Source organism: Procambarus clarkii, chromosome 28 (genome assembly GCF_040958095.1).
Source record: "Procambarus clarkii isolate CNS0578487 chromosome 28, FALCON_Pclarkii_2.0, whole genome shotgun sequence".
Lineage (NCBI taxonomy): Eukaryota > Metazoa > Arthropoda > Malacostraca > Decapoda > Cambaridae > Procambarus > Procambarus clarkii.
In genome coordinates this window covers 41880166-41906117 of record NC_091177.1, presented here as the reverse complement: position 1 = coordinate 41906117, position 25952 = coordinate 41880166, and the positions used below count along the sequence as shown (strand labels likewise).

The window sequence follows — 25952 nt, the reverse complement described above, 5'->3', positions numbered from 1 at the left end:
CATACCTTTGCTAGAGCAGCAAGCGGTACGAACAAAACCATATCCTGTTCCTCGTCACCTTGTACCACAGGTGAGAGAAGAACTGGAATCTATGATTAACGTAGGAGTAATAGAGAAGTCGACCTCATTGTACTCAAGCCCGATGGTGTTAGTGAAGAAGCCTGGGGGAGGTGCGCGCATCTGCCTCGACTTCAGGAAGTTGAACTCCATCATAGTTTGATGCTGAACTGATGTTCAATCAAAATGAGATCTTCTCGAGGTTAGCTTCCAGTTGCTATTTCTCCAAGCTTGATCTGACAAAAGGATTTTGGCAGATTCCATTGGAAGAAGACAGTAAGCGCTGCACTGCCTTCATGACAAGCAAAGGTCTCTTCCAGTTCACAGTCCTCCTGTTTGAACTGGTGAACACCCCGGCCGTGTTCAACAGAACTATGCGCAAGGTCTTGGGGGGGAATTACTGGAGTAGAAGTGTCCGTGGACGATGTGCTCATCCACTCTGCTACATGGGAAGAACATCTGAGCTTGCTAAGGCAGGTGTTCGCAAGACTACAAGAAGTAGGAATGGTTGCAAAACCCACTAAGTGTGCTTTGGGGTGCAAGGAGGTCAGGTACCTTAGTCACGTGAAAGGGGGGAGGGTTCACGAGGCCGCTGCCCGAGAAGATCACCAAGATCAGTGAAGCCGCTCCACCGCCGGGGTTTTTCTACCCTCTGAGCGGGGCTTACTGTTACAAGGCGTGGGGGTTTTCTTTTCCCCCCCCTCTGCATAGGAGTTGGACCTGGTGTCTGCACCTTCCTTGGTTCGGTTTCGTGTTCCCCTGGGCACTTCGGTTCCGGCTTTCCGAAGGTTTTCGGCTTATCGCATCCAACCTGCTGGGGTGCGGACGGCCCTTGCGGCTAATCTCCTGCGTGACCTGGATCATGCCTCAGCAATAGATCCCTCGGTTTTCAAGTTTTGGACTACGTTCCGTTTCTGGCTCCGTTACAAGGTTCCGGAGTCGTCCTGGCTATCGGACTGTCCTGTCTTTGCCTTGGAGGCTTGGCACTCCGTCTGCCGTTCCCGCACGTTTGAGTGGCGGGAGGCTTTGACGGTGCTTCAGGTTTTCCTGGGGTGTGACCTTAAGCACCTCAATGAGTGCTTGTTTGCTCCTGCCCTTCCCTGGGATGTTGGTGTCGTTCAGCTCCATGTGCAGGTTCCCTCCCTTTCGGCGGCGCAGTTGGCGGAGGACTTGCACGCTCGGGGTCCTTTTGGTTGTGACCTTGCGTTTCTTTTCCCAATGGAGCTATCTTCTGACTGGCTCACGGAGGATGTGGGGGGCGCTTGGGGCTGTTCCGGGGTCTGGCACCTTGGCCTCGGTGGCTCGCTCGTTGGCTGCCTTGCTGAAGCTTTTCGCGATGATCTTGCGGGATGCGGTGGCTCTGTTTTATGCCTCTCGGCTTGCGTGTTGGCATACAGTGCTTGCCTCCTCTGTGGAATCCACTTAGGCCTTGGCTCTTAGAATGTCTTCCCCTTTTTGCCCTCTCTTGTTTGAGGCTTCAGCCGTTGCGCAATATATTCAGGCTGTTTTGGCTTCTTGCCGTCCTATGTCGGACTTGCTGGTTCTCTTGGGGGGTTCCGTAGTGGGCCTTCCCAGAAGGGTCGTGCCAAGTCTCAGGGTTCCTCTCGTTGTGGTAGGCCACTGGTGTCAGGTTTGGGTTCGGCTCCTCCTTCGGACCGGCCTTAGTCTGGTCAGTATGGTGTTCGCTTTGCGCGAGGTTCTGGGTCTCGTAAGGGGTGCCGGCCCTTTCGCGGTTTGCCCCATTGATGGGGCGATGGGGGAGGGGAGGCTTGTGCTGTTCGCTCATGCCTGGTCCCACAATTTGTGGGGGTTTCGGGTCATTTCGCACAGGCTCCGGTGGCGTTGGGTGGCCCCTCCCCCTGCGGGGGGGTTCAGGACTGGCAGGGCAGGCTTCTTCCCCTGCGCTCTGTCAGGTCATCTTGGAGTGGGTTTGCTTGGGCGTGGTCGAAATGATGACGTCTCTCGGATGGGTTTCCCGTCTGTTTCCAGTCCCGTGTGCGGACCTGCGGTTCATTCTAGACTTGTCCAGTCTAAATCCCTGGGTTCATTGCTCCTCCTTTCGAATGACCATGCTGTCCCAGGTTCGGCTCCTGTTGGAACCGGACGCTTGGATGGTGTCCCTGGACCTCCGGGACGCTTATTGGCACGTCCCGATTCTTCTAGGGTTCAGGGACTGGCTCGGTTTTGTGGTGGGGCTTCATGCTTACCGCTTTCGTTGTCTTCAGTTCGGTTTGAACCTGGCACCTCGCCTACCTCGACGACTGGCTGGTTTGGGCTCCCATCCTGTCCACTTGTCTGCTAGCCAGGGATCTGGTTCGTTCTTAGCTGGCTGGGTTCAGGTTCTTGGTGAACTGGAGGAAGTCCCATCTGGTTCCCTCCCAGGTTCGGACCTGGCTGGGCCTTGTGGGGGACTCTCGAACCGCTTCCTTGTCTCTTCCTCCGGAGTCTCTTCTGTGCCTGTGGTCCTGCTTGTGCCTGTTTCTGGGGGGCTCCCGGGTCACCCGGCGGTTGCTCAAGGGTCTGTGTGGGAGTTTGAACTTCGCGATGCTGGTTTGACCAGCATCGCAAAGTTCAAAGTTTTCAAAACTTCGCGAAGTTCGAAGTTTTCCTGTTGGCATGGTCGGGTTTGACTTCGTCAGCTGTTCTGGTTCCTTCGGGGACGTCCCTTCCGCCTCTCTCGTGATCGTTGGGTTCGGACACCGGGGCTTTGCGTTGGTAGCTGCGTCACCGGCTTCCTCTTCAGGTTTTTCGGGGTTTAGTGCCTTAATTGGTGCCTACCCGAGCCCTCGCGCGATGTGTCCACGGACTTGTCGTCTATTGGCTGGGGTTTTGTGATCAATGCTCACCAGGCCGGCCAGGGTTGGTGGGGTCCATTCTTCCGTCGAGCCCACAACACTGTGCAGGAGTTCGCGGCGGTGTGGGTTTGCTCTTCGAAGGATTCGAGTCGCCCGCTGGTTGACGATCCGGCTCCCTGTTCATTGTTCAATGTCTGAACCGAGGGTGGGGGGGGTCGCTTCGGGTGACTTGTCTGATGAGTTCACGGGGTTTGTCTCTCCTGGCAGTTCACGTGCGGGGAGTGTCCAATGTCTTGGCTGATGGCCTGTCCCGTTTCGTTCCCCCTCTCCACGGAATGGACGGTCGACGCCGACTCCTTCCGTTGGCTTTATCAGACGGTCGGATGCCCCGAGGTGGACCTTTTCGTGTCGGTGTATTTGCAGCGCCTTTCCCTTTATGTGGCGCCTTTTCTCAACTGCGAGGCCGTCGGGGTCGACGCTTTTCATCAGAACTGGTTTACATGGGGGTTTCTGTACCTCTTTCCCTCGGGACAGCTGTTGCTCCGGGTCCTGACTCGCTTAGAGATTTACCAGGGAAGAGTTGTCCTCTTGGCCCCCTTGGTGGCTGGCCCATCCGGGGTTTCAGGCGCTGCTTGCTTGGTGTCCGAACCCGAGGGTTTTTCCGCAGGTCCGCCTCTTCCAGCAGATCGAACCGGTATGTCACGTGGATGGTTCGATGTTCTCTTCAAGTTTTCACGTATGGTATTTTTGACTCGAGTTTATCATCTCTATGGTGATCAGGTGACTTAATTATTAGTGTTCCACCTGCGGGTTTCGTCTCGGCGGCAGTATGAAGTTTCCTGGCGGTCCTTCCAGTTCTTACGTCTTCGTCGTTGTACTTCGCTTTCTGTTAGGGTGGTGTTGTCCTTTCTCTCTTGGTTGTTCCAGGACCGTCGTCTTATGGCTAACACTGTCGCCTTGTATCGTGCGGTGCTGGCAGAGCCGCTTCAGCTTGCTTTCGGTATTGATGTCACATCTGCGCCGTTTCGCAAGCTGTCTCGGGCGTTGTTTCACCTCCTGCCTGCTCATACTCCGCCTGAGCCGTCCTGGTCATTGGACAGAGTGCTCTCTCTTCTTTCTTCTCCTCGTTTTGTTGTGGCCCCTTCGGTTCTGGATTGTTTTTCGTAGGCTCTTTTTCCTGTTGGCATTGGCCTCTGGGGGTCGGATGGGTGAGCTTCATGCTCTCCTCTGGCGCAGAGGTTTCTGCTCCTTCGGTCGGGGTAATCGGTTTGTTCGTCTGCAGCCTTCTCCTTCTTTTCTGGCGAAGAATGAGACTGCTGCGTTCCGGAGGGGTCCCTGAGTTGTTGATGCATGGTTGGTTCGGCCGGGGGTGCATCATGTTTTGTGTCTGGTTGTGGCTCTCCACTGTTATTTGCGCGCCATGGCTTTTGTGTCCTTGGATGCGCTTTGGGTTGATCCAGTTTCCCTTCTTCCCTGTTCGAGGGTGCAGGTCTCCCAGGTCATCCGCAGGGTTATTAAGGCTAGCCAGCCTGCGGTCTATTCCCGTGCCCATGACGTCCGCAAGTTCATTGCTCTTGCCGCCGTCTTTGGCAATATGTCCTTGGCTGACATTCGGGCTCGGGGATTTTGGTGGTCGAACAGGGTCCTAGCTGCTCGTATCCTTGTAAACGTTCCTGGGTCCGATTGGGCCTGTGTCGCTTTGGGTCGGCAGATGCAGCCAGTTGTCTCGACTTCGGGTTGAGGAGTGAGCAGCAACCGCCTCCCAGGTAAGTCCCTATTCTTTTCCTCTGTGGGTAGTTAGCTCCTAGGAGCTGTAGGGGTTCCCCCCAGAAAACCAGCGTTGAATGTAATGAAATGGTATTTTCTGGGCGAGTCCCTCCCTCCCTCTGGTCTGCTTCTTCTTCTTCTTCTTCTTCTTCTTCTTCTTCTTCTTCTTCTTCTTCTTCTTCTTCTTCTTCTTCTTCTTCTTCTTCTTCTTCTTCTTCTTCTTCTTCTTCTTCTTCTTCTTCTTCTTCTTCTTCTTCTTCTTCTTCTTCTTCTTCTTCTTCTTCTTCTTCTTCTTCTTCTTCTTCTTCTTCTTCTTCTTCTTCTTCTTCTTCTTCTTCTTCTTCTTCTTCTTCTTCTTCTTCTTCTTCTTCTTCTTCTTCTTCTTCTTCTTCTTCTTCTTCTTCTTCTTCTTCTTCTTCTTCTTCTTCTTCTTCTTCTTCTTCTTCTTCTTCTTCTTCTTCTTCTTCTTCTTCTTCTTCTTCTTCTTCTTCTTCTTCTTCTTCTTCTTCTTCTTCTTCTTCTTCTTCTTCTTCTTCTTCTTCTTCTTCTTCTTCTTCTTCTTCTTCTTCTTCTTCTTCTTCTTCTTCTTCTTCTTCTTCTTCTTCTTCTTCTTCTTCTTCTTCTTCTTCTTCTTCTTCTTCTTCTTCTTCTTCTTCTTCTTCTTCTTCTTCTTCTTCTTCTTCTTCTTCTTCTTCTTCTTCTTCTTCTTCTTCTTCTTCTTCTTCTTCTTCTTCTTCTTCTTCTTCTTCTTCTTCTTCTTCTTCTTCTTCTTCTTCTTCTTCTTCTTCTTCTTCTTCTTCTTCTTCTTCTTCTTCTTCTTCTTCTTCTTCTTCTTCTTCTTCTTCTTCTTCTTCTTCTTCTTCTTCTTCTTCTTCTTCTTCTTCTTCTTCTTCTTCTTCTTCTTCTTCTTCTTCTTCTTCTTCTTCTTCTTCTTCTTCTTCTTCTTCTTCTTCTTCTTCTTCTTCTTCTTCTTCTTCTTCTTCTTCTTCTTCTTCTTCTTCTTCTTCTTCTTCTTTCTTCTTCTTTCTTCTTCTTTCTTCTTCTTTCTTCTTCTTTCTTCTTCTTTCTTCTTCTTTCTTCTTCTTTCTTCTTCTTTCTTCTTCTTTCTTCTTCTTTCTTCTTCTTTCTTCTTCTTTCTTCTTCTTTCTTCTTCTTTCTTCTTCTTTCTTCTTCTTTCTTCTTCTTTCTTCTTCTTTCTTCTTCTTTCTTCTTCTTTCTTCTTCTTTCTTCTTCTTTCTTCTTCTTTCTTCTTCTTTCTTCTTCTTTCTTCTTCTTTCTTCTTCTTTCTTCTTCTTTCTTCTTCTTTCTTCTTCTTTCTTCTTCTTTCTTCTTCTTTCTTCTTCTTTCTTCTTCTTTCTTCTTCTTTCTTCTTCTTTCTTCTTCTTTCTTCTTCTTCTTTCTTCTTCTTTCTTCTTCTTTCTTCTTCTTTCTTCTTCTTTCTTCTTCTTTCTTCTTCTTTCTTCTTCTTTCTTCTTCTTTCTTCTTCTTTCTTCTTCTTTCTTCTTCTTTCTTCTTCTTTCTTCTTCTTTCTTCTTCTTTCTTCTTCTTTCTTCTTTCTTCTTCTTTCTTCTTCTTTCTTCTTCTTTCTTCTTCTTTCTTCTTCTTTCTTCTTCTTTCTTCTTCTTTCTTCTTCTTTCTTCTTCTTTCTTCTTCTTTCTTCTTCTTTCTTCTTCTTTCTTCTTCTTTCTTCTTCTTTCTTCTTCTTTCTTCTTCTTTCTTCTTCTTTCTTCTTCTTTCTTCTTCTTTCTTCTTCTTTCTTCTTCTTTCTTCTTCTTTCTTCTTCTTTCTTCTTCTTTCTTCTTCTTTCTTCTTCTTTCTTCTTCTTTCTTCTTCTTTCTTCTTCTTTCTTCTTCTTTCTTCTTCTTTCTTCTTCTTTCTTCTTCTTTCTTCTTCTTTCTTCTTCTTTCTTCTTCTTTCTTCTTCTTTCTTCTTCTTTCTTCTTCTTTCTTCTTCTTTCTTCTTCTTTCTTCTTCTTTCTTCTTCTTTCTTCTTCTTTCTTCTTCTTTCTTCTTCTTTCTTCTTCTTTCTTCTTCTTTCTTCTTCTTTCTTCTTCTTTCTTCTTCTTTCTTCTTCTTTCTTCTTCTTTCTTCTTCTTTCTTCTTCTTTCTTCTTCTTTCTTCTTCTTTCTTCTTCTTTCTTCTTCTTTCTTCTTCTTTCTTCTTCTTTCTTCTTCTTTCTTCTTCTTTCTTCTTCTTTCTTCTTCTTTCTTCTTCTTTCTTCTTCTTTCTTCTTCTTTCTTCTTCTTTCTTCTTCTTTCTTCTTCTTTCTTCTTCTTTCTTCTTCTTTCTTCTTCTTTCTTCTTCTTTCTTCTTCTTTCTTCTTCTTTCTTCTTCTTTCTTCTTCTTTCTTCTTCTTTCTTCTTCTTTCTTCTTCTTTCTTCTTCTTTCTTCTTCTTTCTTCTTCTTTCTTCTTCTTTCTTCTTCTTTCTTCTTCTTTCTTCTTCTTTCTTCTTCTTCTTCTTCTTCTTCTTCTTCTTCTTCTTCTTCTTCTTCTTCTTCTTCTTCTTCTTCTTCTTCCTTCTTCTTCTTCTTCTTTCTTCTTCTTCTTCTTCTTCTTCTTCTTCTTCTTCTTCTTCTTTCTTCTTTCTTCTTCTTCTTCTTTCTTCTTTCTTCTTCTTCTTCTTTCTTCTTTCTTCTTCTTCTTCTTTCTTCTTTCTTCTTCTTCTTCTTCTTTCTTCTTCTTCTTCTTCTTTCTTCTTCTTCTTCTTCTTTCTTCTTCTTCTTCTTCTTTCTTCTTCTTCTTCTTCTTTCTTCTTCTTCTTCTTCTTTCTTCTTCTTCTTCTTCTTTCTTCTTCTTCTTCTTCTTTCTTCTTCTTCTTCTTCTTTCTTCTTCTTCTTCTTCTTTCTTCTTCTTCTTCTTTCTTCTTCTTCTTCTTTCTTCTTCTTCTTCTTTCTTCTTCTTCTTCTTTCTTCTTCTTCTTCTTTCTTCTTCTTCTTCTTTCTTCTTCTTTCTTCTTTCTTCTTCTTTCTTCTTTCTTCTTCTTTCTTCTTCTTCTTCTTTCTTCTTCTTCTTCTTTCTTCTTCTTCTTCTTTCTTCTTCTTCTTCTTTCTTCTTCTTCTTCTTTCTTCTTCTTCTTCTTTCTTCTTCTTCTTCTTTCTTCTTCTTCTTCTTTCTTCTTCTTCTTCTTTCTTCTTCTTCTTCTTTCTTCTTCTTCTTCTTTCTTCTTCTTCTTCTTTCTTCTTCTTCTTCTTTCTTCTTCTTCTTCTTTCTTCTTCTTCTTCTTTCTTCTTCTTCTTCTTTCTTCTTCTTCTTCTTTCTTCTTCTTCTTCTTTCTTCTTCTTCTTCTTTCTTCTTCTTCTTCTTTCTTCTTCTTCTTCTTTCTTCTTCTTCTTCTTTCTTCTTCTTTCTTCTTTCTTCTTCTTTCTTCTTTCTTCTTCTTTCTTCTTCTTCTTCTTTCTTCTTCTTCTTCTTTCTTCTTCTTCTTCTTTCTTCTTCTTCTTCTTTCTTCTTCTTCTTCTTTCTTCTTCTTCTTCTTTCTTCTTCTTCTTCTTTCTTCTTCTTCTTCTTTCTTCTTCTTCTTCTTTCTTCTTCTTCTTCTTTCTTCTTCTTCTTCTTTCTTCTTCTTCTTCTTTCTTCTTCTTCTTCTTTCTTCTTCTTCTTCTTTCTTCTTCTTCTTCTTTCTTCTTCTTCTTCTTTCTTCTTCTTCTTCTTTCTTCTTCTTCTTCTTTCTTCTTCTTCTTCTTTCTTCTTCTTCTTCTTTCTTCTTCTTCTTCTTTCTTCTTCTTCTTCTTTCTTCTTCTTCTTCTTTCTTCTTCTTCTTCTTTCTTCTTCTTCTTCTTTCTTCTTCTTCTTCTTTCTTCTTCTTCTTCTTTCTTCTTCTTCTTCTTTCTTCTTCTTCTTCTTTCTTCTTCTTCTTCTTTCTTCTTCTTCTTCTTTCTTCTTCTTCTTCTTTCTTCTTCTTCTTCTTTCTTCTTCTTCTTCTTTCTTCTTCTTCTTCTTTCTTCTTCTTCTTCTTTCTTCTTCTTCTTCTTTCTTCTTCTTCTTCTTTCTTCTTCTTCTTCTTTCTTCTTCTTCTTCTTTCTTCTTCTTCTTCTTTCTTCTTCTTCTTCTTTCTTCTTCTTCTTCTTTCTTCTTCTTCTTCTTTCTTCTTCTTCTTCTTTCTTCTTCTTCTTCTTTCTTCTTCTTCTTCTTTCTTCTTCTTCTTCTTTCTTCTTCTTCTTCTTTCTTCTTCTTCTTCTTTCTTCTTCTTCTTCTTTCTTCTTCTTCTTCTTTCTTCTTCTTCTTCTTTCTTCTTCTTCTTCTTTCTTCTTCTTCTTCTTCTTCTTCTTCTTCTTCTTCTTCTTCTTCTTCTTCTTCTTCTTCTTTCTTCTTCTTCTTCTTTCTTCTTCTTCTTCTTTCTTCTTCTGCTTCTTTCTTCTTCTGCTTCTGCTTCTTCTGCTTCTTCTGCTTCTGCTTCTTCTGCTTCTGCTTCTTCTGCTTCTGCTTCTTCTGCTTCTGCTTCTTCTGCTTCTTCTTCTTCTGCTTCTTCTGCTTCTGCTTCTTCTGCTTCTTCTGCTTCTGCTTCTGCTTCTACTTCTGCTTCTTCTTCTGCTTCTGCTTCTGCTTCTGCTTCTTCTTCTTCTGCTTCTTCTGCTTCTTCTGCTTCTTCTTCTTCTGCTTCTTCTGCTTCTTCTGCTTCTTCTGCTTCTTCTGCTTCTTCTGCTTCTTCTGCTTCTTCTGCTTCTTCTGCTTCTTCTGCTTCTTCTGCTTCTTCTGCTTCTTCTGCTTCTGCTTCTTCTGCTTCTTCTTCTTCTGCTTCTTCTGCTTCTTCTTCTTCTGCTTCTTCTTCTTCTGCTTCTTCTTCTTCTGCTTCTTCTTCTTCTTCTTCTGCTTCTTCTTCTTCTTCTTCTGCTTCTTCTTCATTGGGGTGTGGATCGCCGGCGCGGTAGGTCTGGGGCTACCTCTTCCTCCTCCCGGGGAGGGGGCTGCACAGACAGTGGCATGACGACATGTGACGTCATACTGGTTTGCTTGTTTTTGTTTGGGGAGTTCTATCCACTCGTTTGACTTTTGGTTGCAATTTTCACCAGAATAGGGGTTTATGGGATGCCTACCTTTCTGGGTGCCTAACTCGGTCGATGGTAGACACAGAATGCTTCTAAATACATGGGGGTTTCTATAGGCCATTGCTCCCCTTACCTCTCTAGAGGGGGCCAGGTTCTGGCTCGTGGTCTACAGTAGGCTCACAAGAACTCCATACACATGACTGATGCCAAAGTCTGACATTAGCTTTTCAGCCTAGTAAGCTCCGGGAAGCCTCCGGGACTCACCCAGAAAATGACGTTTCGTTACATTCAAAGCTGGTCTTTTGCCAGACTTCTCCACCCTATAGCAGCGAAAATATGCCGCTTAGGATTTTATTATTATTTTTCCCGTGATCAGGGAACACAAATTAACTGGTTGTGTACATGGTATAACTTTTAGGAGTATTAGTTATACCATGTAGGAGTAGTACAGAAAATATTATATGTCCATTGTGTAACTTTTAAGAAGGATATTTTTTTTTATGCACCTGTGGGTGACAAAGGCCAATTAGCCCTTAGCAACACAAGGTTTAAGGACCTTATAAAAGCATTCAACCCATCTGTCCAAGATCTGGTTCTTCTTTGTCAGCAGTTGGACAACTGCTGAGGACATCTGCACTGAGGAAGGAAGCAGAGCCAGAGGGCTTGGTCCATATACTGTATATCCTTCAGAGCATCATAGAAACGCTTTATCATGACTGTTTGCATAACCTTGGATTTCATTGGCCTTGCTAAACCAGGCATCCTGCATCTCGCGCAGTTTCCTTTGCACTATTCTTCGAGCACTGGCACAGGCATTCTTCTTCTCTTGTGATGTAGGGTCATTCTGCTGTGCAGGGAACAGGTGATGTTTTTTTACAGCAATACCTGTATCTCCTCATTGTTTTTGTCGAAAAAGTCCTGGCTTTTACGGGTTGCTGGTCTGAGGTGCTCAAGGGCAGTAGAGAGAACTGCATTTCTGAAGGCTGCCCACTTCACTTTGATGCTGTCCTGTCCAGTCTTTTAGATCATTGGAGAATCCTTAGCAACTCTGCTGCTCGTCAGCTTAGAGACATGAGTCTCTTTACAGTCTTCTGACCTTGGGGGCGTCTTGTGGGCAGGATGCGAAGTTTGCACTTGGACATATTGAGGAGATGGTCAGTCCAGTAGTTGGCAAGTATATACCATGCCTATACTAGGGCAAGTATATACTCTACCTGAAGCCACTGATACTCACAGTATTTCTTATGTTAGTAAGGAAAGGTTTGGAATTACAAAATATGGTAATGATTGACATACTCTTAATATAAATTTTTTTTTTTTTTTTTCCCCAGCACGCAGTATGCTTTGAGAAATGTATGCAATGACATGTCAGCATATACCAACCTAGTTGATAATGTCTTCCACCGGATTCTGCTTGCTGAAGGGGAACACCCAGATATAAGAAAAGCCAAAGAGATCCTGGAAAATGTCTTGAAAAGGAAACTTTATGTATATGTTGGACAGACTCAACACACTGAGAAAATTGTGAGTTTTTACATTTTTATGTACTATAAATATGTATCCTTGCTTCTTATCCTCAGGAACTCTCCAGGAAAACCCCATCTTTCGGAGGGAGGCCATATTTTTCAAAAAAGTTCAAAAGGCAATGGGAGTTGTGTATCTGAAATATTTGCCTCAAAATTGGAGGGGTATTCTGTCAAAAAGAAATTGCACATTGCTTGTACAATACAAAAATGTTTGCATTATAGATGTTTTTGCATTATAAATGTAATGCACCTGTCATCAAAATTATCACCTAGCCTATTTGCAGAAAAAAAATTTATGAAGGGCATGAGCTTGTTTCTACTTGTCCTTACTAAAGCAGGGAAATAACTATAGTAATATCTCTGAGAATTAGTAAGCCCTATTCAGAGGATGCCAATATTCAGTGGTCCAATGTCTTTTTAGGACATACATTACCTTATACAGAACTCATACTCCATATGGCAAGTTGATGACTATTATAGTCTGTGGTGCAGTGGTAAGATGTTCGCCTGGTGTGTCGTGAGCGCTTTATGGGTTCGTATCCTGGCTGGGGAGGATTTGCTGGGCGCAAATCCTTAACTGTAGCCTCAGTTTAACTCAACAGTAAAATGGGTATTTGGTTGTTAAAATGATTCTTCGTAGGGGGTCTTATTCCAGGGACCATAGGATTAAGAACTTGCCCGAAATGCTACATGTACTAGTGGCTGTACACTTTTATATATATCTCAAAAAATAATAAAAATATATATACTAGGTTAAAGGGCTTCTGAAAATAATGATTTCTGAAATCTCACTTGTTTATTTCTATAGTCTTAAGCTTAACCACTGTGCTACGGCGAGTTTATTGTGACATTCCCCATGCGCATGAAAGTGTTCCCCAAAAATTCTTTTTTCTTCGTAAAATGATAAATTCCCTTCCCTGAACATGTCTATGTAAAAATAAGTACCAAATTCCACTTACTTTGGCTGTGGGGACGTGGACAAGGTGCGCTGTGACGTCATCAGGGGCTGGTCACCCGTACGTGGAGCTCTCAGACACGGTCGCCCGGGCCATTCAAGCACCGGGTGTTGCCACAAATATATTTTCAATTATTTGTTTTATGTATTTCCAATGAGGTTTTATTTGTTTTTTATCGTATATGATGCATATGTATTATTTACAATATGTATACAGAAATGTTCATAATGTTGACTACTGACACATGTATCACATGGAACTGTGATACATGTGTCAGTAATGTGTCCACAATATATGTTTGTCACAATATTACTTGTTAAAAATTCACTAAAATTACAATATGTACAGTTTCACACACTATTTACACAGTAACACACTGTATTACACAGTACTTCGGAAGTGAGTAATAATCAACGAAGTAGTCCATGGTACACAGCGCGATGTTGCTCTCGTTGTACCAGATAGATAGATTTTCGCTTCCTGTTTCTTAGTTGTGTGTGCTTGCAAATAACTCGCTCACATACACCCTTGGCATTAGTACCTGTAGGTGGTATGTAGCCAAGCTTGTAAAACGTAAGGTAGTCTTGAAAAGATTACAGGAAAAGATAAATTTGTAAGGTAGTCTTGAAAAGATCACTTTGTTAGGTCCCCCACAGGAAGAGATTCAGCCAGCCTCAAAGAGTGTCCGTCAGTCAAGAGGAGATTCGGCTATTTTTTAAAATGCCTATGGAAAACACTACCATGGAAGTCACTAACACTGTTCATCTATGCTACTGGTATCGGGTGCATCATCACTGAACGCAGAAAATGATTCGTGTATGTATCATCTAAATAAATTGGAGATAGCATAGATGGGCTAGGGTGGCGCTCAGAGCTACAACTGGATATGCTCGCTGTATCATCCTCATAGATGCTGTATCACTTGCATCCGACCTTTGTGTTAGGTCCTTATTGAGCCTAGCTTCACCAATATTATGATCCTTATGTTCTTCAAACAATAAGATTTGAATTTCACCTACAGAGAGCAATCTTTCAACACCACATTGGACAGGTTTTTGGGAGCCAGAGGCATGTGTGTCACCCAAGGTTGCTCACTCAGTGCTAACCCAGCCAGCAGCCCAGGGCATTCTGGGAATTTTTTCCAAGATGGCTGCCTCTCACTGGAGGTCCTAAGAGTCCATTTTGTACATAACCAATCGCGCACACATTTAGAATGGTTACGAAAAAAAATCAGTTTTCTCGGTTGGCGCAGTTTCCTGCCGACCGAGAATACTCGGTAGGCACAGTTAAGTGGTTAAAGGTACAAAATATATCTGGAGTGTGACTAATCTGTAAATACTATTGAACAAGGACTTTACAAGAGATTACTAGTCCCAAAAAAGTTGGACTTCATTAACAAGTATACCCTATAGCTCCAGTTATTTATACTTTAATCTGGTACACTTTAAAGAATGTTCTTTCTTATCTCCTGTACAGAGCAGAGTTCTCTACTGTACATTGGGAACTATGCAATGTGGCTTAACAATCTTTAACAAGCCACATGGCCCACAACACCAAACATATGGTTATCACAATCTACATATGACAGAGAATAAGACAATTACCAGGTGTCACTGGGACATGTGAATAAACAACACTATTCATACTAGTGTATAAAATAGCACCACAATTAGTTAATATGCCATTGCACCAGTTAACATATGGGGATGACCCTCCCACTTGACCTAACAGGTGGGATGAGAACATTAACCCTTAACATGCTCGGGGTTTAATATCCTAAATTTAAATTTTGCCCCGAGGGGCGAGTTTATTGGGCAGCGCCACTCATCTTGTGAGTGAACATACCGCCATAGCAGAATGTACAACACTCCCCAATAGGAAGAAAACCTGCTGGGTTGTTCATCCTGTCACTTGTACCCAGACACAGCTGGGACTTGCTTAACTGTCTCAAGTGAACAGCTCCTCAAACAAGAAGATTAACATTTATCAACCCTTAAAAGCTTACGTTATCTTGCGGGTGCAAAATGGGGAAATCTTTTAAGAACAGTATCAATATTGTCAAATAGTGTTTTCCTAACTCAAACAATGTGGGGTTTATTATTCTACAGTTATTCCTAATGTCTCTCAGGTGTTCACATTCACGTAGATAGTGGTCAAGGCGGTGTCCATCACTCTCGCCACAGATTCTGCAACTTCGCTGATCAACTGTTGTTTCCATTCCAAATCTCCATGGATATTTGTATCCAAGACGGATTCTCGCTATTACTGATTCTCTCCCTCGTCGTCGTCCTCTTCGGCCATAATGATTGGGATTGCCAGCTGCAACCATGTTGTACCATCGTACAGATTCACTGGTTTGTGCTTCTATCCTCCTTTCCTCAGTTACCTTGTCACGGTGATGTTGCCTGATAATACCTCTAATTTGTAGTTGAGTCTTGGGTATGAAGTGTTCAATATGGTCTCCTTCAGCGCCTTCAGCAGCCAGCACATCTGCTCGTTCATTTCCACATATTCCAACATGGGAGGGGATCCACAGAAACTTGATGACTCTTCCCTGATTGGTAAGTACTCTCACAGCTCTCTTGATTTCAGCGACTATTGCAAGATTTTCTGCCTGATTTTTACTTAGGCTTTGCAGTGCTGCTTTTGAATCGATGCAAATCACTGCACCATTAGTGTTCCGTTCAAGAAACCTTAACGCCATAACAATGGCAGTTAGCTCTGCTTGCGTTGAAGAGGCATAGTTCTCAATACGTGCTTTTTCTTTATTTCTGCGTTGGAAGGTATTATCCTTGATTACCGTGTATGCTGCACCAGCCCTGCCATTGATAGGATTAGATGACCCGTCAGTGTAGATTTGATCTAGTTCATCTCCGGCTTCTTTATAAATTTCCTCGAGATACTTGTGCCTCATTTCTTGTGGTATCATGTTGGATTTTTTCATTGCCATTTCATTGATGATGATCTTGCATGAGTCATCCTCCCAGGGAGGTAACCTCTCTACAGGCAGGAGCTCACAGGCTTGCTCAAGCAGGTGAAGCTCTTCAAGGTAGCAGACTGCTCTGTGATGCCATTTTTTGCTTCTCCTGTTTCCCCCTGAAAGTAGCACAGAGCTCAGTTTTTTCTTGGCAATATCATTGTAGTGGGGATCTCTGGCTATCCTAATTGCAAGCTTAGCATTCAGCTCCTGAATTCTGCTTTTATCACTGGGAAGGGACAACTCCTCTCGTAGATTAGACATTTTGGCAGTTCTTGGAACTCCAAGAATGATTGTCATGGCTTCATTTTGAATGCTTTCAAGCCTTTTCATATCGCTTTGGGAGTAGGTGCACAGTACTGGTGCGGCATAGTCTATGACGGAGCGCGCACAGGCTGTGTACATCATTTTGAGCACGGCCATAGAGGCTCCATGTCCATTCCAGGTCATAGCTTTCAGTGCCCTGAGTCGACTTTTGCATGTTCCTATGAGTTGATTGAGCTCCTCTTTCTTTCCCTTGTTAGAGCCGACAGTGACGCCAAGGTACCGATAGTGGTTAACCCATTCAAGTGTTACACCATTAATTTGCAGTTCTTCATTTGCTCTCCGCTTGTGATGGGAGTATGCCTTCGTCTTGTTTGTGGAGAGAGTGAAACCGAGCTCAATACATTTCCTTCCAAGGAGTTCAATGGACTGTTCAATTTTTCCCAAGGTGGGAGCTTGTATTAAGACATCATCTGCATATCCCACTTGTTGTGTTCCTTCCGGAAAATCAATATTTGCAATGGCGTTCATAAGTACATTGAATAGTGTAGGGCTTAAGACTCTGCCTTGGGGGGTCCCGAGTTCCATATTCATTGTTCTGGAGACTGCTCCATTGAAGCAAACCTTGGCTTTCCTTCCTGTGAGGTAGTCTTCAACCCATTTCATGAGTCTCCCCTTGACACCCATGCATGCAAGCTCGTCCAGGATCGCAATCCCCTGTGCTTTGTCGAAGGCTCCTTTGATGTCAACAAATACAGAGTACCTAGCCGTGTCATTAGCCAAGTAATTAACTATACAATTTGCTGTGCTTCGTCCTTTAACAAATCCATTGACCCCCTCCCCTAACCTGCCTATTTTGTGCAACAATCGGTTTAGGATGATCCTTTCAAGCATCTTGCAAGTGCATGACACGAGGCTGATAGGTCTGTAATTACCAGGGTCATTAGGCTTCGGTATGGGAATAATTATTGCGTGTTTCCATTGTGTGGGCAACACTCCACTTAGGAATGACTTGTTAAACAGGTGGAGTAGTGGATTCCCAGACACTTCACACAGTGCATTGAGTATGTCGTAGGTGACGCCATCTTCACCAGGTGCTGTACTTTTACCCTTTTTCATAGCGCCCCTTACTTCTTGGGCTGTGATTGGTTCCCCATATTCGTCATCACTAGACAGTGCTCTTATCCTAATTCTTCTGTTATGTCGCAGGAGCTGTTCCCTGCTGATTTCTGCAGGGAGGGAGGAGGAGGATGCTGCATCACTCCACTTGTGAATTAGTTCCTCAGCCTTACCCTGGGGGTCTTTGTGAGCCGCAGGCCGGGCTCTGCCCCCCCCTTAGCTATCTGAATTTTTGCCCACACTTGTCTTGCAGATGTTTCCCGTCCAATAGAGCTAGTGAACTCAAGCCATTGTCTTTCCCGCTCTTTAATCTTCTCTTCCCTGGCTACTTGACACACAGTTTTAAACAACTCTTGGTTACTTTCAGTGGGATGTCTCCGGTACTCTCTACTCATGTCTCGCACATTTGCGTTAAGCATCTTTATGTAATCATTCTCATACCATTTTATTTTCTTCCTCTGAGGGTTACTTCGCCCAGGCGTATGGCGCGGAACTCTTAGACAGCTCTCAATTTGGTGATTAAGGTCATCAACAAATGTGTCAATGTCTTTTGGGATTTGGTATTCCGTGAACCAGTCACTCATCCTGTTTATGAAGTGCGGCCTCATATCTGGTCCGAGTGATAACCTTTTTCTTTTATTTGTCTCTTTCCTTCTCTTGCTCATGTCAACGGTGGTAATCAGTGCCCAATGGTCACTACATAAACTGTGCACAATGTGTGTACTGGCATCCGTGTCCTGTGGATTCAACAGGAGAGCATAGTCTAATCTTCCTCCTCTGAGGTGAGTTGGCTGTTCATCACCCAGGACCCTAAGGTTTTCACTTCCCCTGACAAAGAGTGACAGTTTCCGTCCATTGACATTGGGCTGATGACAGTTAGCACCAAAGTGTGGGTGTCTGGCATTCAGGTCACCGACCAGCAGGGTAGGTTCTTCATTAACAAACTCAGGCAGTGTGTCAAGGTCAAGTTTACTCTGTGGCACATATAGGTTGATTATATGTAGGGCATTATTGTTTAAGTAAAGGGTTACTCCCAGTGATTCAAAACTCATCCCCCAAACTTTAATATCCTGTCATCCCCACAGGTGCATGTCATTTAAAAAAAAAAATATTTTTTCTTTCTAACCTGTTAATTTGTGTTCACTGATCATGGGAAAAATAATAAAAAAATCGTAAGTGGCATATATTGCCCGCTATAGGGCGGGGAAGTCTGGCAAATTATAGGCGCTGACTCAGCGTGCGTCCCAGGCGTTCTGTTGCTCACAAGCTGTCAGGCCGGAGTTGCCACAAAGAGATAATTACTGAATTATTTCAATGTCTCTGATTGATTTTTCATACTTTTTTGCTGTAATATTATTCAATAGTGTGTAGTTTGATATATTTATATAATAAAATGAGTGAATCATTGCTGTACTCAAAAATATGGTGTGCATATTGTTGATTCAATTATGTTCATCAATCAGTGAACAAATACTTTGTCGGTTATTACATTATAAGCACAGGTTATATATAAGTATCTGCATGTTTTGTTCACTATAACGAACCACTAAGTAGCTATTATGAGTCAAAAAGTAACGAGGAGTGACCGCCGTGTACCAGCCAGCCACTCCCGCCCTCCCTCAAGTCATCTGACTCACCCACATTCTCCTCCCACAATAATGTTTTTGCTATAATTCACTATATACAGATGTTATATACAAGTATCTACATGTTTTGTTCACCATAACTGTACATCTAAGCTTGTATGGTGAGTAAAGGCACAAAGATGTGGCTACTCTCACAGTCAGCTGATTGGTGGCCGCCCTCAAGGCCAGACGCACTAATATTTCTCCTCCAACAATACTGTGTGGTGTTATTACGCTATATACACACATTATATATAAAAATCTACCTGTTTTATTCATCATACTTGTACAAATAAACTGGTATGGTGCCCAAAGACCATCGTGGTAACCAGTAAACAACACCGTCGTCTGCACGGTGGCGTCGTGCAGACGACGACACCGCCCTCACCAAAATGCCGGCTCCAAACCTTCTCTTGCTGTTTATACCCTCTATACACACGTTATATATAAGTATCTACATTTGTGTTCACCATAGCGAACCACTAAGCTGGTATGGTGAGTGCAGTCAATAAAAGGTGGCCACACACAGTCAAAAGACATCGCCACCACCCTCCCTCCCACAGCATTACTCCTCCTTCCATGGTGCACAGCGCTAAATATCACCACAATCCTGCTATTATCAGAACCCTGGTCAGTTTTATCACAGTCAGGGGTCTTCTGTAATAATATCATCGCTACATAATAGCATGAACAAGTATAATTTGGCATTTTTAGGCGATGCTGTGGTCACAAGCTGAACAGCAGTGCTGTTAGCTCATGCTGCGTGCGTCAGGCTTGGTTGCTCACTCAATACTGAGGCCAATAACACCCGGGAGTTTGGCCCACGATTTTTTTTAAAAATGGCGTCTGTTTACAAGAGCCCTGATGGTGTGGTGAACCCCGTGTATCCGCGGGCTGTTTAAATCTTGCGTAGTACTCCAACACATCATATGACGTGATGCGCAGTTTACTGGAACAACGTCCAGCACGTCATATGACGTGATGCGCAGTTTACTGGAACAACGTCCAGCACGTCATATGACGTGATGCGCACTTTAAGGGTTAAATCAAGTTTATCATCTGTTTCAGTCCCCATTTTCTTCTACATGATATCTTAAAGCATATTTAATATCTAACAGTACGTGATCACTCTTTCCCAAGGGAGCAAGGTACTGGATGTCAAATATCTCTTCTTCTTTCCTGGTGAATACTAGATCCAGTACTGACAGTACATCTCCTTCCCTCATTCTTGTGACCTGCTTTGTGTTGATACAAGAATGTCTCCAGAATGAGGCTCACAAATCTGCATGTCCAAAGTCCTCCGTTCTTGCTTCATAGGCCTCCCAGTCTATTGATTTAAAGTTGAAGTCCCCCAGTATCAACAGTCGTGATTTATCTTTATCTGCTTGTACAATAATACCTCTCATGACCATTATGGGGCCCTCTTGTTTGTCATCCAGTTCTTCCTTTGTCCATGTGTTGCTTGCTGGTGGGCTGTAGGCATTTAAAATTATCAGCTTATCATCCTGATTCCAGACCTGCAATGCCATTATGTCAATATCTCAAGGGTTTTCAAATATTAACACTCTTACCTTCAGGTGTTCTTTCACCAGCACAGCCACTCTTCCTCCCTTCCTAGTTTTCCTGTCATGTCTCCAAACTGAATAGCCCCTTGGGAATATGACTTCATTTAATATATTTCCTTCAAGTTTCGTATCTGATAATGCAACAATATCTGTGACCCTAAGCTGAATTATATCTTGCAACTCCAAAGTTTTTGACCTCACTCCATCTATGTTGGTATATACAATTTTCAGGAACATGTTTCCTTTCCCTTTGCTCTTTACTCCCCCTTCCACTACTGATTTTGTTGCTTTGTTTTTATGTACCATTTCACAAGCTTTCCAATCCCTGACACTTTGTAGAAAAAAGAATTTGTCTTCTTCATTTCTATCCCCATTTAGATGTTTTGCTTCAATTAGGTTCATTTTCAGATTTTCTCTCTTCCTTTGAGTGGTATTGTCTTATTGACCAAAGTTTACCAACCTCATCACTGCAATTTCCTGGCATTTCTAAGCGCTCTCATCATGTTTTTCACTCCATTACACTTCACCCTTAACCACTTCATTGCTCAAAGCGCCTTTAGGCGCTCTGAGAGTTGTGCTATTTTTTTTTAATTAGGCTACATTTTAATGTTTTGTAATGTTTTCATTTCTTTTTTTGTTTTGAAATGGAAATAGTTGAGTTTTGAAAGATTTTGACATTAACTATACCTGAATATTTATAAAAAAAAAAAAAAAATGTCCTTGGCAATTACACTAAGAAGTTTTTGCCAAAATCTGGTGCGCACTGCAGTGGTTAAGGGGCGGTTCTTGTCTTTCTCATATTTTCCTATTCTTCTAAAATCACTGACATTTTTCTTTGAGCCTTCTCCTAAACTTACTATTTTCTCTGTGATTTTCATCTCTTCTGCTGCTCGGTCCGCCCTAGATGAAATTTCCTTCTGAACATCCAAAAATTATTATGGACTTACTTCTATCTGCAGTGTTTTGTACTAGTTTACTGTTGGTAACCAGTTCTTTCCTAATTGCTTGCCTAATTTCTGTTTCTTGTTGGTCATTTCTGGTTTTGACTTCCGAACACACTTCCTTGAGCTCTCTTTTACAACTTGAGCATATGTCGCTTTTATTTCTTCTTTATATTTTTCTAGTTCTTTATTAGCTTCCTCTATTTGAGTTGCCAATGAAGTTTCTCGTTGCATCTCCTTGCCTAACTCCATGTTAGCCCTCAGGCTCCCTTGAGTTGTTCACGATTTGAGTCTATTTGCTTGTTAATTTCTTCAAATTCCCTACTCTTCACTTTCCATGCCTCATTATCCTTTACTAGTTCCTTGATGTGTTCCTCCTGCATCCTTACCTTATCAGTCAAGCTGGAAATCTCCTTACCTTGCTGGAAAATACTTCCTTTTAAATTACAAATCTCTATCTTGAGACCTTCATTTTTTTGTTCCAATTTAATAACTTTTTCTTCATAATTCTTTAGCAAGTCCTCAATGATCACTAACCTGTCAAGAAAACCACCTTTCATTGCATCTTGTTGTGAGAAACCTGCAAAAGATCCCTTAGCTGGGGTACTGTCTTCCCCTGTGATGGCAGCCATTTTTGTTTACCTTCTGCTGTTTTGAAATACTGTATCAACTTTTCTACCCAAGATTTTTCATTCACTAACACACATTTCCTATCTCTTATGATATTTTCAAATTCCCTACACCTTCATGTATCCAGGGACACCACTTGCAACCCTCACCCTAATCCTGACACTTGGATAATTTGAATTATCCTGGGGCCTGCAGCAGTGTGACTTTTCAGTGTGATGATACAGCCAAGCCCCAAGTGTGTGTGTGTAATTACCTAAGTGTAGTTACAGGATGAGAGCTACGCTCGTGGTGTCCCGTCTTCCCAGCACTCTGTCATATAACGCTTTGAAACTACTGACGGTCTTGGCCTCCACCACCTTCTCACCTAACTTGTTCCAACCGTCAACCACTCTGTTTGCGAAAGTGAATTTTCTTATATTTCTTCGGCATCTGTGTTTAGCTAGTTTAAATCTATGACCTTTTGTTCTTAAAGTTCCAGGTCTCGGGGAAATCTTCCCTATCGATTTATCAATTCCTGTTACTATTTTGCATGTAGTGATCATATCACCTCTTTTTCTTCTGTCTTCTAGTTTTGGCATATTTAATGCCTCTAACCTCTCCTCGTAGCTGTTGCCCTTCAGTTCTGGGAGCCACTTAGTAGCATGTCTTTGCACCTTTTCCAGTTTGTTGATGTGCTTCTTAAGATATCGGCACCCCAAACCGCTGCAAATTCTAGCTTTGGCCTAACAAAAGTCGTGAACAATTTCTTTAGTATATCGCCATCCATGTATTTAAAAGCAATTCTGAAGTTAGAAAGCGTGGCATAGGCTTCTCGCACAATATTCTTTATGTGGTCCTCGGGTGATAGTTTTCTATCTAGAACCACCCCTAGATCTCTTTCTTTATCAGAATTCTTTAAAGATTTCTCACATAATATATAGGTTGTGTGGGGTCTATGTTCTCCTATTCCACATTCCATAACATGGCATTTATTAACATTAAATTCCATTTGCCAAGTGGTGCTCCATATACTTATTTTGTCCAGGTCATCTTGAAGGGCATGACAATCATCTAAGTTTCTTATCCTTCCTTTTTATCTTAGCATCATCAGCAAACATGTTCATATAATTCTGTATACCAACTGGTAGATCATTTATGTAGACAATAAACATCACTGGTGCAACAACTGAACCCTGTGGTACTCCACTTGACATTTCTCCAGTCCGATACATTGCCTCTGATCACAGCCCTCATTTTTCTATGTCAGAAAATTTTTCATCCATGTTAGAAGCATACCTGTCACTCCTCCAATATTTTCCAGTTTCCAGAACAACCTCTTATGTGGAACTCTGTCGAAAGCCTTTTTTCGGTCTAGATAGATGCAGTCAACCCAACCATCTCTTTCCTGTAATATCTCTGTTGCTCGATCATAGAAACTGAGTATATTCGATACACAGGATCTTACAAATCAAAAACCATACTGTCTGTCTGATATTATATCATTTCTCTCCAGGTGTTCTACCCATTTAGTTTTAATTATTTTTTCCAATATTTTGACTTACACTTGTCAATGATACAGGTCTATAATTAAGGGGGTCTTCCCTGCTTTCACTTTTGTAGATTGGAACTATGTTAGCCTTTTTCCACACACCAGATACAATTCCTGTACACAGGGATGCCTGAAAAATCAGTTGAAGTGGAATGCTGAGCTCAGGTGCACATTCTCTCAGAACCCATGGTGAAACTCCATCTGGACCAACTGCTTTGTTCTTGTTTAGCTCCTTGAGCATTTTTTCCACTTCGTCTCTAGACACCTCTATGTGCTTTATGTTGTTCTCTGGAATTCTTATTGTCTGGTTCCCTGACATTTTGTACAAACACACTTTGGAACTTTGTTTCACATATTTCCTTTTCATTTTCCGTGAATCTATTTCCCATTTTCAACCTCTGAATATTATCCTTTAACGTGCAATTTGTTGTTTATGAATTTATAGAATAGCCCTGGTTCTGTTTTACATTTGTCTGTAATCCCTTTTTCAAAATTTTTTTCTGGCTCTCTCCTCAAGCTGTAGCAGGAGTGTTGAAAATTCTCATGCCCTTGATAGTGATGAGTTTTCCCTCAGAGTACCTATTGCACCTCTGCTTTTCCAGGCTTCTATGACTAAAGGAGGAGCCCGAGGAGTAGCGGTGGTTGCTGTTCGAGCCTTCTTGGACCTTGGTTTCCTCTTTGGAGAGTCTTTTGTTTCACAGGGTTAAATTTTCCTGTCCCATGTATGAGTGATGGTCTGGCTGGTCCCACTTGGGCTCGATTCTGGGTCCCATTTGGTGGTTTCAGTCTTTCCATGTTTTCCCTTCGGTAGCTCACACAGATTTGTTTTAGTACCTCCTCTGGCATTCAGACCTCTTTAGTTGATAAATCTGATCTCTTTGGAGTAATGGTCGATCTCAGCTTATTGGCTGCTATGCGTGTTTTTGGATACATCCAGGCTGGCTGACCTCGCCCTATTTTCCTTGGTGACTTTGTAAGGTCACAAAGCTTGTAAGCTGTACCCTAGAGTACGAACTCATGAAACCTGTCCTTACTTTATTTACAGTATAGGTACTTTACTCTAAGGGCCCACCAGAAAATGGCATTTTGTTACATTCAACATTAATATATATATATTGGTGATATTAATATTATTGGTGAATAAATCCATAGGACCCATGATGAGTGTTCGAAACCTATGCACTGAGTATTCTGAGGCACATGCTCTAGACCAGCAGTCGCCAACCGGTGGTCCACGAGACAATATTATTTGTGTATTGCATGCATCTGTGTATTTTCTTTAACTGTTATATTTAATGGCATCAAATAGTTCACTTTAATAACTATCATTTCTTGTTTGGTGGACCACGGAACTTAAATTTATGAATTTGGTGATCCATGAGCTCCAAAAGGTTGGCGACCGCTGCCCTAGACAACTATGCCACAACATGGTCGTCGCATAGTTGTCTTAGAGCGAGTGCCTGGGAACACCTAGCGCGTAGGTTCGAACCCTCATCACGGATTCTACGGATTTGCTCATTGATGCATCACGATAGCGTGAATACTCTCCATGTAATAATATTGATGATATTAATATTATATTAGTATTTTCTTCTGCAGTCATTAGAATTGTTTACATGAAATATTATCACACTGATTCTAGTTGGTGGTCTGTTTGCAGTTATTTACTAACAATCGGTGTTCATTTATATAAATGCTGTGCTGTTTACAGAGTGAAGACAAACTTATGGATGCCATATTAAACAGCATTCCAACAGGAAGCTCATTAAAGAAAAATGATCTCGGTCTCCAAGTTGTCAAATTTGATTATGGCTTGGGAAAGGAAAACCCAGTGGAATATACTAGATTTTATAGCAAAAATTTTCCTAACGACGCTAGAGCCATGCGGGAAGAAGAGATCTCCTCAATGCTTCCTCAGAGGTATGACTTCTACTTATTTTTTCAGTGCAGTATACTAGTCAAGACACAGTTGCATACATGGCGCCTAACAGCTGGGTGGACAGCGCTTTGGATTCGTAGTCCTGAGATTTCGGGTTCGATCCCCAGTGAAGGCGGAGACAAATGGGCAAAATGTTTTTCACTCTGATGCCCCTAGCAGGGTGAAAAACTGTTACCTAGCAGTAAATAGGTACCTGGGAGTAAAACAGCTGCTATGGGCTGCTTCCTGGGGGGGGGGGGGGGTGTAACAAAAAGGAGGCCTGGTCAAGGACCGGGCCGTGGGGACGCTAAGCCCCGAAATCATCTCAAGATAACCTCAAGATGGTGGCTGTGAAATAAATCTCATGATTTCAGAAACTGTTTTCCCCTTGTCAAGGGCAGGAAGGCTGTTTAGGCTTATTGAGGTCTTCCTCAGCCAACTATGATCTTCCACAAAATGCAACCCACAATATTTGCCTAACTCCCAGGTATTTAGTTACTGCTAGGTGAACATGTGCATCAGGTGAACGGAAACTTGCCCAAACATCATTGTCCTGTGTGGGAACTGAACCTAAACTTCTTGCAGAGTCCTGAGTTATGAACCAACTGTGCTGACCTCTGCACTACACATTTCAACAAAAATAATAATAATAATAATAATAATTATTGTTGTTGTTGATGTATTTGAGGATGATGATTCAAACCTATGCTCGCAAGCAAGCCTTACACCACTACACCACGTCATGGTAAAAGCAACCTGGTATTCAGTTGAATCCTCTAGGTTGTAATGACTGGTATATAAATTCTAGCTTTTGTTACTATTTATTTAAATGTTTTCTTAGTTCAAATACCAGTTTGTGAGTGTAAAGTTTTCCTTGCGTGTTTTTGCGAGTGTAGTATCCCAGCACCCCCTCGAGGACAGAGAGGGGCTGGACGTCGCCCACAGAGGGTGCGTGTGTGTACTCGCCTAACTCACCTAACTGTGCTTGCGGGGGTTGAGCTCCGACTCTTTGGTCCCGCCTCTCAACCGTCAATCAACAGGTGTACAGGTTTCTGAGCCTATTGGGCTCTATCATATCTACACTTGAAACTGTGTATGGAGTCAGCCTCCACCACATCACTTCCTAATGCATTCCATTTGTCAACCACTCCGACACTAAAAAAAATTCTTTCTAATAATAATTAGACAGCTGCTATGGGCTGCTTCCTGGGGGGGTGTAACAAAAAGGAGGCCTGGTCGAGGACCAGGCCGCAGGGACAGCCTAAGCCCCACACACACACACACACACACACACACACA

General features: G+C 42.5%; 1 protein-coding gene across 8 annotated transcripts in view; it reads left to right on the top strand.

Annotated features, from left to right (window-relative positions):
- The window catches only part of LOC123755066 (deoxynucleoside triphosphate triphosphohydrolase SAMHD1), a 134884-nt gene that overhangs the window by 95136 nt on the left and 13796 nt on the right, over nucleotides 1-25952 (top strand). For all 8 annotated transcript variants that reach the window (XM_045737537.2, XM_069332952.1, XM_069332950.1 and 5 more), the window contains 2 exons: nucleotides 10936-11128; nucleotides 24447-24655. In XM_045737537.2, coding sequence (XP_045593493.1) covers nucleotides 10936-11128; nucleotides 24447-24655 — 402 coding nt within the window. The remainder of the gene's footprint in view (nucleotides 1-10935; nucleotides 11129-24446; nucleotides 24656-25952) is intronic.